The sequence below is a fragment of the Hyperolius riggenbachi genome, chromosome 7, assembly GCF_040937935.1.
Source record: "Hyperolius riggenbachi isolate aHypRig1 chromosome 7, aHypRig1.pri, whole genome shotgun sequence".
NCBI lineage: Eukaryota > Metazoa > Chordata > Amphibia > Anura > Hyperoliidae > Hyperolius > Hyperolius riggenbachi.
The window spans coordinates 325383046-325395352 of NC_090652.1; the positions used below are offsets into that span (position 1 = coordinate 325383046).

The 12307-nt window shown below is 53.2% G+C and overlaps 1 protein-coding gene across 1 annotated transcript in view; it reads right to left on the bottom strand.

Moving 5' to 3' along the window:
• The window catches only part of INSIG2 (insulin induced gene 2), a 52204-nt gene that overhangs the window by 13742 nt on the left and 26155 nt on the right, over window positions 1-12307 (bottom strand). The window contains exon 5 of the mRNA XM_068247136.1: window positions 12149-12248. Coding sequence (XP_068103237.1) covers window positions 12149-12248 — 100 coding nt within the window. The remainder of the gene's footprint in view (window positions 1-12148; window positions 12249-12307) is intronic.

The window sequence follows — 12307 nt, forward strand, 5'->3', positions numbered from 1 at the left end:
CTGTATAGCATGTCTGCGGTGTGTGTGTGTCCGTGCTGTATAGCATGTCTGGGGTGTGTGTGTGTCCGTGCTGTATAGCATGTCTGCAGAGTGTGTGTGTCCGTGCTGTATAGCATGTCTGCGGTGTGTGTGTGTGTGTCCGTGCTGTATAGCATGTCTGCAGAGTGTGTGTGTCCGTGCTGTATAGCATGTCTGCGGTGTGTGTGTCTATGCTGTATAGCATGTCTGTGGTGTGTGTGTGTGTCCGTGCTGTGTAGCATGTCTGCGGTGTGTGTGTGTGTGTCCGTGCTGTATAGCATGTCTGCGGTGTGTGTGTGTCTGTGCTGTATAGGATGTCTGCGGTGTGTGTGTCCGTGCTGTATAGCATGTCTGCGGTGTGTGTGTGTCTGTGCTGTATAGCATGTCTGCGGTGTGTGTGTGTCCGTGCTGTATAGCATGTCTGCGGTGTGTGTGTGTCCGCGATGTATAGCATGTCTGCGGTGTATGTGTGTCTGTGCTGTATAGCATGTCTGCAGAGTGTGTGTGTGTCTGTGCTGTATAGCATGTCTGCGGTGTGTGTGTGTCCGCGCTGTATAGCATGTCTGCGGTGTATGTGTGTCTGTGCTGTATAGCATGTCTGCAGAGTGTGTGTGTGTCTGTGCTGTATAGCATGTCTGCGGTGTGTGTGTGTCCGCGCTGTATAGCATGTCTGCGGTGTGTGTGTGTCTGTGCTGTATAGCATGTCTGCAGAGTGTGTGTGTCCGTGCTGTATAGCATGTCTGCGGTGTGTGTGTGTGTGTGTCCGTGCTGTATAGCATGTCTGCGGTGTGTGTGTGTCTGTGCTGTATAGGATGTCTGCGGTGTGTGTGTGTGTCCGTGCTGTATAGCATGTCTGCGGTGTGTGTGTGTCTGTGCTGTATAGCATGTCTGCGGTGTGTGTGTGTCCGTGCTGTATAGCATGTCTGCGGTGTGTGTGTGTCCGTGCTGTATAGCATGTCTGCGGTGTGTGTGTGTCCGTGCTGTATAGCATGTCTGCGGTGTGTGTGTGTCCGCGCTGTATAGCATGTCTGCGGTGTGTGTGTGTCTGTGCTGTATAGCATGTCTGCAGAGTGTGTGTGTCCGTGCTGTATAGCATGTCTGCAGAGTGTGTGTGTCCGTGCTGTATAGCATGTCTGCGGTGTGTGTGTGTGTCCGTGCTGTATAGCATGTCTGCAGAGTGTGTGTGTCCGTGCTGTATAGCATGTCTGCGGTGTGTGTGTGTGTGTCCGTGCTGTATAGCATGTCTGCGGTGTGTGTGTGTGTCCGTGCTGTATAGCATGTCTGCAGAGTGTGTGTCCCCGTGCTGTATAGCATGTCTGCGGTGTGTGTGTGTGTGTCCGTGCTGTATAGCATGTCTGCAGAGTGTGTGTGTCCGTGCTGTATAGCATGTCTGCGGTGTGTGTGTGTCTGTGCTGTATAGCATGTCTGCGGTGTGTGTGTGTGTCCGTGCTGTATAGCATGTCTGCGGTGTGTGTGTGTGTCCGTGCTGTATAGCATGTCTGCGGTGTGTGTGTGTCCGTGCTGTATAGCATGTCTGCGGTGTGTGTGTGTCCGTGCTGTATAGCATGTCTGCAGAGTGTGTGTGTCCGTGCTGTATAGCATGTCTGCGGTGTGTGTGTGTGTGTCCGTGCTGTATAGCATGTCTGCGGTGTGTGTGTGTGTCCGTGCTGTATAGCATGTCTGCAGAGTGTGTGTCCCCGTGCTGTATAGCATGTCTGCGGTGTGTGTGTGTGTGTCCGTGCTGTATAGCATGTCTGCAGAGTGTGTGTGTCCGTGCTGTATAGCATGTCTGCGGTGTGTGTGTGTCTGTGCTGTATAGCATGTCTGCGGTGTGTGTGTGTGTCCGTGCTGTATAGCATGTCTGCGGTGTGTGTGTGTGTCCGTGCTGTATAGCATGTCTGCAGAGTGTGTGTGTCCGTGCTGTATAGCATGTCTGCGGTGTGTGTGTGTGTGTCCGTGCTGTATAGCATGTCTGCAGAGTGTGTGTGTCTGTGCTGTATAGCATGTCTGCGGTGTGTGTGTGTCTGTGCTGTATAGCATGTCTGCGGTGTGTGTGTGTCTGTGCTGTATAGCATGTCTGCGGTGTGTGTGTGTGTGTCCGTGCTGTATAGCATGTCTGCGGTGTGTGTGTGTGTGTCCGTGCTGTATAGCATGTCTGCGGTGTGTGCGTGTCCGTGCTGTATAGCATGTCTGCGGTGTGTGTGTGTGTCCGTGCTGTGTAGCATGTCTGCGGTGTGTGTGTATCTGCATGTCTATGCACATAGTCAGTGAGATACATTACCATCCCTCTGCACCGGGTTCTGTCTCTCTATTATATGTACCTGGCCGTAGAAGAGCAGATGGATTCTGCATTCCCGCATGCTGTAATGTTTGATAAAATGAAGCCATTCTCTGTTAAAGTGTCTCTGGCTGATCGCTGTCTTATATACCATCTAGTGGTAACTGTCAGTACTGCAGGCTGTAGCAGCTATCATGTCCTCTCCTCCTCAGTATGGTTAGTAAATCACTCTGATCCTCCTGGCACAGAATACAATCAGCTCCTCTGACATGTGCAGCGGGAGCAGCACAGAACCTGCATGTGCCCAGCATGCTCGTTCCGGGCCAGTGACTGAGAGTCTGCACAGGAGTCAGGCAACTGGCATTAGTTAGAAGGGAAAGAAGATGGCCGCCTCCTACTTCAGATTCCCTGTGACACTTAGAGGCGACACACACACATGAGGTGGCTCCGCCTGCATCTGCAGGAGAGCTGGGGTGAGTATTAGGTACACACACCATGGCACACATGCCTGTATCTCCAGGTAACGCCAGGTGCAGTGAGGGCTGGGGTGAGTATTAGGTACACACACCATGGCACACATGCCTGTATCTCCAGGTAACACACATGCCTGTATCTCCAGGTAACACCAGGTGCAGTGAGGGCTGGGGTGAGTATTAGGTACACACACCATGGCACACATGCCTGTATCTCGAGGTAACACACATGCCTGTATCTCCAGGTAACACCAGGTGCAGTGAGGGCTGGGGTGAGTATTAGGTACACACACCATGGCACGCATGGCTGTATCTCCAGGTAACGACATGTGCAGTGAGGGCTGGGGTGAGTATTAGGTACACACACCATGGCACACATGTCTGTATCTCCAGGAAACACCAGGTGCAGTGAGGGCTGGGGTGAGTATTAGGTACACACACCATGGCACACATGTCTGTATCTCCAGGTAACGCCAGGTGCAGTGAGGGCTGGGGTGAGTATTAGGTACACACACCATGGCACACATGTCTGTATCTCCAGGTAACGCCAGGTGCAGTGAGGGCTGGGGTGAGTATTAGGTACACACACCATGGCACACATGTCTGTATCTCCAGGTAACACCAGGTGCAGTGAGGGCTGGGGTGAGTATTCGGTACACACACCATGGCACACATGCCTGTATCTCCAGGTAACGCCAGGTGCAGTGAGGGCTGGGGTGAGTATTAGGTACACACACCATGGCACACATGCCTGTATCTCCAGGTAACACCAGGTGCAGTGAGGGCTGGGGTGAGTATTAGGTACATACACCATGGCACACATGCTTGTATCTCCAGGTAACACCAGGTGCAGTGAGGGCTGGGGTGAGTATTCGGTACACACACCATGGCACACATGCCTGTATCTCCAGGTAACACCAGTTGCAGTGAGGGCTGGGGAGAGTATTAGGTACACACACCATGGCACACATGCCTGTATCTCCAGGTAACACCAGGTGCAGTGAGGGCTGGGGTGAGTATTAGGTACACACACCATGGCACACATGTCTGTATCTCCAGGTAACACCAGTTGCAGTGAGGGCTGGGGAGAGTATTAGGTACACACACCATGGCACACATGCCTGTATCTCCAGGTAACACCAGGTGCAGTGAGGGCTGGGGTGAGTATTAGGTACACACACCATGGCACGCATGGCTGTATCTCCAGGTAACACCAGGTGCAGTGAGGGCTGGGGTGAGTATTAGGTACACACACCATGGCACACATGTCTGTATCTCCAGGTAACGCCAGGTGCAGTGAGGGCTGGGGTGAGTATTAGGTACACACACCATGGCACACATGTCTGTATCTCCAGGTAACGCCAGGTGCAGTGAGGGCTGGGGTGAGTATTAGGTACACACACCATGGCACACATGTCTGTATCTCCAGGTAACACCAGGTGCAGTGAGGGCTGGGGTGAGTATTAGGTACACACACCATGCCACACATGCCTGTATCTCCAGGTAACACCAGGTGCAGTGAGGGCTGGGGTGAGTATTAGGTACATACACCATGGCACACATTCCTGTATCTCCAGGTAACAGCAGGTGCAGTGAGGGCTGGGGTGAGTATTAGGTACACACACCATGGCACACATGTCTGTATCTCCAGGTAACAGCAGGTGCAGTGAGGGCTGGGGTGAGTATTAGGTACACACAGCATGGCACACATGCCTGTATCTCCAGGTAACGCCAGGTGCAGTGAGGGCTGGGGTGAGTATTAGGTACACACACCATGGCACACATGCCTGTATCTCCAGGTAACACCAGGTGCAGTGAGGGCTGGGGTGAGTATTAGGTACATACACCATGGCACGCATGGCTGTATCTCCAGGTAACACCAGGTGCAGTGAGGGCTGGGGTGAGTATTAGGTACACACACCATGGCACACATGCCTGTATCTCCAGGTAACACCAGGTGCAGTGAGGGCTGGGGTGAGTATTAGGTACATACACCATGGCACGCATGGCTGTATCTCCAGGTAACACCAGGTGCAGTGAGGGCTGGGGTGAGTATTAGGTACACACACCATGGCACGCATGGCTGTATCTCCAGGTAACGCCAGGTGCAGTGAGGGCTGGGGTGAGTATTAGGTACACACACCATGGCACGCATGGCTGTATCTCCAGGTAACGACATGTGCAGTGAGGGCTGGGGTGAGTATTAGGTACACACACCATGGCACACATGTCTGTATCTCCAGGTAACACCAGGTGCAGTGAGGGCTGGGGTGAGTATTAGGTACACACACCATGGCACACATACCTGTATCTCCAGGTAACGCCAGGTGCAGTGAGGGCTGGGGTGAGTATTAGGTACACACACCATGGCACACATGTCTGTATCTCCAGGTAACACCAGGTGCAGTGGAGGCTGGGCTGAGTATTAGGTACACACACCATGGCACACATGCCTGTATCTCCAGGTAACGCCAGGTGCAGTGAGGGCTGGGGTGAGTATTAGGTACACACACCATGGCACACATGCCTGTATCTCCAGGTAACGCCAGGTGCAGTGAGGGCTAGGGTGAGTATTAGGTACACACACCATGGCACACATGCCTGTATCTCCAGGTAACACCAGGTGCAGTGAGGGCTGGGGTGAGTATTAGGTACACACATGCCTGTATCTCCAGGTAACGCCAGGTGCAGTGAGGGCTGGGGTGAGTATTAGGTACACACACCATGGCACACATGCCTGTATCTCCAGGTAACGCCAGGTGCAGTGAGGGCTGGGGTGAGTATTAGGTACACACACCATGGCACACATGCCTGTATCTCCAGGTAACACCAGGTGCAGTGAGGGCTGGGGTGAGTATTAGGTACACACACCATGGCACACATGCCTGTATCTCCAGGTAACAGCAGGTGCAGTGAGGGCTGGGGTGAGTATTAGGTACACACACCATGGCACACATGCCTGTATCTCCAGGTAACGCCAGGTGCAGTGAGGGCTGGGGTGAGTATTAGGTACACACACCATGGCACACATGTCTGTATCTCCAGGTAACGCCAGGTGCAGTGAGGGCTGGGGTGAGTATTAGGTACACACCATGGCACACATGCCTGTATCTCCAGGTAACGCCAGGTGCAGTGAGGGCTGGGGTGAGTATTAGGTACACACACCATGGCACACATGCCTGTATCTCCAGGTAACACCAGGTGCAGTGAGGGCTGGGGTGAGTATTAGGTACACACACCATGGCACACATGTCTGTATCTCCAGGTAACACCAGGTGCAGTGAGGGCTGGGGTGAGTATTAGGTACACACACCATGGCACACATGTCTGTATCTCCAGGTAACAGCAGGTGCAGTGAGGGCTGGGGTGAGTATTAGGTACACACACCATGGCACACATGTCTGTATCTCCAGGTAACACCAGGTGCAGTGAGGGCTGGGGTGAGTATTAGGTACACACACCATGGCACACATGTCTGTATCTCCAGGTAACAGCAGGTGCAGTGAGGGCTGGGGTGAGTATTAGGTACACACACCATGGCACACATGCCTGTATCTCCAGGTAACGCCAGGTGCAGTGAGGGCTGGGGTGAGTATTAGGTACACACACCATGGCACACATGCCTGTATCTCCAGGTAACGACATGTGCAGTGAGGGCTGGGGTGAGTATTAGGTACACACACCATGGCACACATGTCTGTATCTCCAGGTAACACCAGGTGCAGTGAGGGCTGGGGTGAGTATTAGGTACACACACCATGGCACACATGTCTGTATCTCCAGGTAACACCAGGTGCAGTGAGGGCTGGGGTGAGTATTAGGTACACACACCATGGCACACATGCCTGTATCTCCAGGTAACGCCAGGTGCAGTGAGGGCTGGGGTGAGTATTAGGTACACACACCATGGCACACATGTCTGTATCTCCAGGTAACACCAGGTGCAGTGAGGGCTGGGCTGAGTATTAGGTACACACACCATGGCACACATGCCTGTATCTCCAGGTAACGCCAGGTGCAGTGAGGGCTGGGGTGAGTATTAGGTACACACACCATGGCACACATGCCTGTATCTCCAGGTAACGCCAGGTGCAGTGAGGGCTGGGGTGAGTATTAGGTACACACACCATGGCACACATGCCTGTATCTCCAGGTAACGCCAGGTGCAGTGAGGGCTGGGCTGAGTATTAGGTACACACACCATGGCACACATGCCTGTATCTGCAGGTAACACCAGGTGCAGTGAGGGCTGGGGTATTAGGTACACACACCATGGCACACATGTCTGTATCTCCAGGTAACGCCAGGTGCAGTGAGGGCTGGGGTGAGTATTAGGTACATACACCATGGCACACATGCCTGTATCTCCAGGTAACGCCAGGTGCAGTGAGGGCTGGGCTGAGTATTAGGTACACACACCATGGCACACATGCCTGTATCTCCAGGTAACGCCAGGTGCAGTGAGGGCTGGGGTGAGTATTAGGTACACACACCATGGCACACATGCCTGTATCTCCAGGTAACACCAGGTGCAGTGAGGGCTGGGGTGAGTATTAGGTACACACACCATGGCACACATGCCTGTATCTCCAGGTAACGCCAGGTGCGAGGGCTGGGGTGAGTATTAGGTACACACACCATGGCACACATGCCTGTATCTCCAGGTAACACCAGGTGCAGTGAGGGCTGGGGTGAGTATTAGGTACACACACCATGGCACGCATGGCTGTATCTCCAGGTAACGACATGTGCAGTGAGGGCTGGGGTGAGTATTAGGTACCCACACCATGGCACACATGTCTGTATCTCCAGGTAACACCAGGTGCAGTGAGGGCTGGGGTGAGTATTAGGTACACACACCATGGCACACATGTCTGTATCTCCAGGTAACACCAGGTGCAGTGAGGGCTGGGGTGAGTATTAGGTACACACACCATGGCGCACATGCCGGTCTCTCCAGGTAACGCCAGGTGCAGTGAGGGCTGGGGTGAGTATTAGGTACATACACCATGGCACACATGCCTGTATCTCCAGGTAACGCCAGGTGCAGTGAGGGCTGGGGTGAGTATTAGGTACATACACCATGGCACACATGCCTGTATCTCCAGGTAACGCCAGGTGCAGTGAGGGCTGGGGTGAGTATTAGGTACACACACCATGGCACACATGTCTGTATCTCCAGGTAACAGCAGGTGCAGTGAGGGCTGGGGTGAGTATTAGGTACACACACCATGGCACACATGCCTGTATCTCCAGGTAACGCCAGGTGCAGTGAGGGCTGGGGTGAGTATTAGGTACAAACACCATGGCACACATGTCTGTATCTCCAGGTAACACCAGGTGCAGTGAGGGCTGGGGTGAGTATTAGGTACAAACACCATGGCACACATGTCTGTATCTCCAGGTAACGCCAGGTGCAGTGAGGGCTGGGGTGAGTATTAGGTACACACACCATGGCACACATGCCTGTATCTCCAGGTAACACCAGGTGCAGTGAGGGCTGGGGTGAGTATTAGGTACATACACCATGGCACACATGCCTGTATCTCCAGGTAACGCCAGGTGCAGTGAGGGCTGGGGTGAGTATTAGGTACACACACCATGGCACACATGCCTGTATCTCCAGGTAACACCAGGTGCAGTGAGGGCTGGGGTGAGTATTAGGTACACACACCATGGCACACATGCCTGTATCTCCAGGTAACAGCAGGTGCAGTGAGGGCTGGGGAGAGTATTAGGTACATACACCATGGCACACATGCTTGTATCTCCAGGTAACACCAGGTGCAGTGAGGGCTGGGGTGAGTATTAGGTACACACACCATGGCACACATGCCTGTATCTCCAGGTAACGCCAGGTGCAGTGAGGGCTGGGGTGAGTATTAGGTACACACACCATGGCACACATGCCTGTATCTCCAGGTAACGCCAGGTGCAGTGAGGGCTGGGGTGAGTATTAGGTACACACACCATGGCACACATGCCTGTATCTCCAGGTAACGCCAGGTGCAGTGAGGGCTGGGGTGAGTATTAGGTACACACACCATGGCACACATGCCTGTATCTCCAGGTAATGCCAGGTGCAGTGAGGGCTGGGTGAGTATTAGGTACACACACCATGGCACACATGTCTGTATCTCCAGGTAACGCCAGGTGCAGTGAGGGCTGGGGTGAGTATTAGGTACACACACCATGGCACACATGGCTGTATCTCCAGGTAACCCCAGGTGCAGTGAGGGCTGGGGTGAGTATTAGGTACACACACCATGGCACACATGCCTGTATCTCCAGGTAACGCCAGGTGCAGTGAGGGCTGGGGTGAGTATTAGGTACACACACCATGGCACACATGCCTGTATCTCCAGGTAACGCCAGGTGCAGTGAGGGCTGGGGTGAGTATTAGGTACACACACCATGGCACACATGCCTGTATCTCCAGGTAACGCCAGGTGCAGTGAGGGCTGGGGTGAGTATTAGGTACACACACCATGGCACACATGCCTGTATCTCCAGGTAACGCCAGGTGCAGTGAGGGCTGGGGTGAGTATTAGGTACACACACCATGGCACACATGCCTGTATCTCCAGGTAACGCCAGGTGCAGTGAGGGCTGGGTGAGTATTAGGTACACACACCATGGCACACATGCCTGTATCTCCAGGTAACGCCAGGTGCAGTGAGGGCTGGGGTGAGTATTAGGTACACACACCATGGCACACATGGCTGTATCTCCAGGTAACGCCAGGTGCAGTGAGGGCTGGGGTGAGTATTAGGTACACACACCATGGCACACATGCCTGTATCTCCAGGTAACGCCAGGTGCAGTGAGGGCTGGGGTGAGTATTAGGTACACACACCATGGCACACATGCCTGTATCTCCAGGTAACGCCAGGTGCAGTGAGGGCTGGGGTGAGTATTAGGTACACACACCATGGCACTTATGCCTGTATCTCCAGGTAATGCCAGGTGCAGTGAGGGCTGGGTGAGTATTAGGTACACACACCATGGCACACATGTCTGTATCTCCAGGTAACGCCAGGTGCAGTGGGGGCTGGGGTGAGTATTAGGTACACACACCATGGCACACATGTCTGTATCTCCAGGTAACACCAGGTGCAGTGAGGGCTGGGGTGAGTATTAGGTACACACACCATGGCACACATGCCTGTATCTCCAGGTAACGCCAGGTGCAGTGAGGGCTGGGGTGAGTATTAGGTACAAACACCATGGCACACATGTCTATCTCCAGGTAACGCCAGGTGCAGTGAGGGCTGGGGTGAGTATTAGGTACATACACCATGGCACACATGCCTGTATCTCCAGGTAACGCCAGGTGCAGTGAGGGCTGGGGTGAGTATTAGGTACACACACCATGGCACACATGCCTGTATCTCCAGGTAACACCAGGTACAGTGAGGGCTGGGGTGAGTATTAGGTACACACACCATGGCACACATGCCTGTATCTCCAGGTAACACCAGGTGCAGTGAGGGCTGGGGTAAGTATTAGGTACACACACCATGGCACACATGCCTGTATCTCCAGGTAACACCAGGTGCAGTGAGGGCTGGGGTGAGTATTAGGTACACACACCATGGCACACATGCCTGTATCTCCAGGTAACACCAGGTGCAGTGAGGGCTGGGGTGAGTATTAGGTACACACACCATGGCACACATGCCTGTATCTCCAGGTAACACCAGGTGCAGTGAGGGCTGGGGTAAGTATTAGGTACACACACCATGGCACACATGTCTGTATCTCCAGGTAACACCAGGTGCAGTGAGGGCTGGGGTGAGTATTAGGTACACACACCATGGCACACATGTCTGTATCTCCAGGTAACACCAGGTGCAGTGAGGGCTGGGGTGAGTATTAGGTACACACACCATGGCACACATGTCTGTATCTCCAGGTAACGCCAGGTGCAGTGAGGGCTGGGGTGAGTATTAGGTACACACACCATGGCACACATGCCTGTATCTCCAGGTAACACCAGGTGCAGTGAGGGCTGGGGTGAGTATTAGGTACACACACCATGGCACACATGCCTGTATCTCCAGGTAACACCAGGTGCAGTGAGGGCTGGGGTGAGTATTAGGTACACACACCATGGCACACATGCCTGTATCTCCAGGTAACACCAGGTGCAGTGAGAGCTGGGTGAGTATTAGGTACACACACCATGGCACACATGCCTGTATCTCCAGGTAACGCCAGGTGCAGTGAGGGCTGGGGTGAGTATTAGGTACACACACCATGGCACGCATGCCTGTATCTCCAGGTAACGCCAGGTGCAGTGAGGGCTGGGGTGAGTATTAGGTACACACACCATGGCACACATGCCTGTATCTCCAGGTAACACCAGGTGCAATAAATCCTGCCTTTCCAACTCAATCACCTGTTATTGTACTGGAGCTGGTCTGCTGTGAGCTGCATGCAATGTAGGAGTCTCCCCAGCTGTGGAGCTGTCATTATTCTGCGACACGTGATCTGCATGAGATGTTCCTGCCTCAGTCTTGTGACAGCTTCATAAAATGGTTTTCTGACACCCTTTTAGATGTGCATGCAGCCACTAGAGGGAGCTCTTCTGTGTATTAGCCTATATAAAGAAAAGCCTCTATGAATGTCCATTTCTCCTACTCTTGTGTTTTGTTTTCTTTAAGTCCCTCCTGTCAGTGGATTGGATCAAATAGGGTGAGTAGCAGGACCCGGTTGCTTTTCCTATTGGCCGTCTCCCTAGTCTGTCAGTAGAGATGGCCCGAACTGTTTGCGGGCGAATCTCTATGGGCCGTTACTACTTCCGGGTCGCTATGACCCTTAGTAGTACGCCTGCGCTGCCCGGAGGTGCGCATCCTAGATCGCGCACCTGTTGCCGGGCACTCTCTGCACGTGTATGATGTCATGAGTGACGTCACGCTCATGCGCAGAGAGTGCCCGGCAACAGGCGCGCGATCTAGGATGTGCACCTCTGGGCCAGCACAGCCGTACTATTACGGGTCATAGCGACCTGGAAGTAGTACAGGGCGAGGGGTTCGCCCCGACATCTCCATCTGTCAGATTTACTACATGCTGATTTCTAGTTACCAGCAGCTCCAGGCTGCAGATAAATACTAAACATTTTACTTGTTTTCCCCAATGCTGTAATGTTTTCGAAGTGACATTTATTGAGGTATTTACCGCACAAGTCAGTCATTTTACATTGAAACGAGGTGCCAGCCTTAGTGACTTGTTGTTTGGCAAGAAACATCGGCTGTTTTCTGCATTAGGGAATGTGGTCGTGTTTAGTGATTTGAAGCCAATATGTAATAAATGTAAGCTTGGTTTGAAGGATCCAGCCCTGAAAAGGCACAGTTCATCCTGCCAACACTATACTCACCATCTCCAGCTGACGGCCAATGTTCCCCATGGTGATTCCTCCAGCAAAGAAGATGCAGGGCAGCCATGAGCGGACGTACAGGAAGTCAGGTGACGTGTATCTGTGGAGAGCAGGCGGGAGGTCACAAGGGAGCAGAGTAACACTCAGTAACAGCAAACC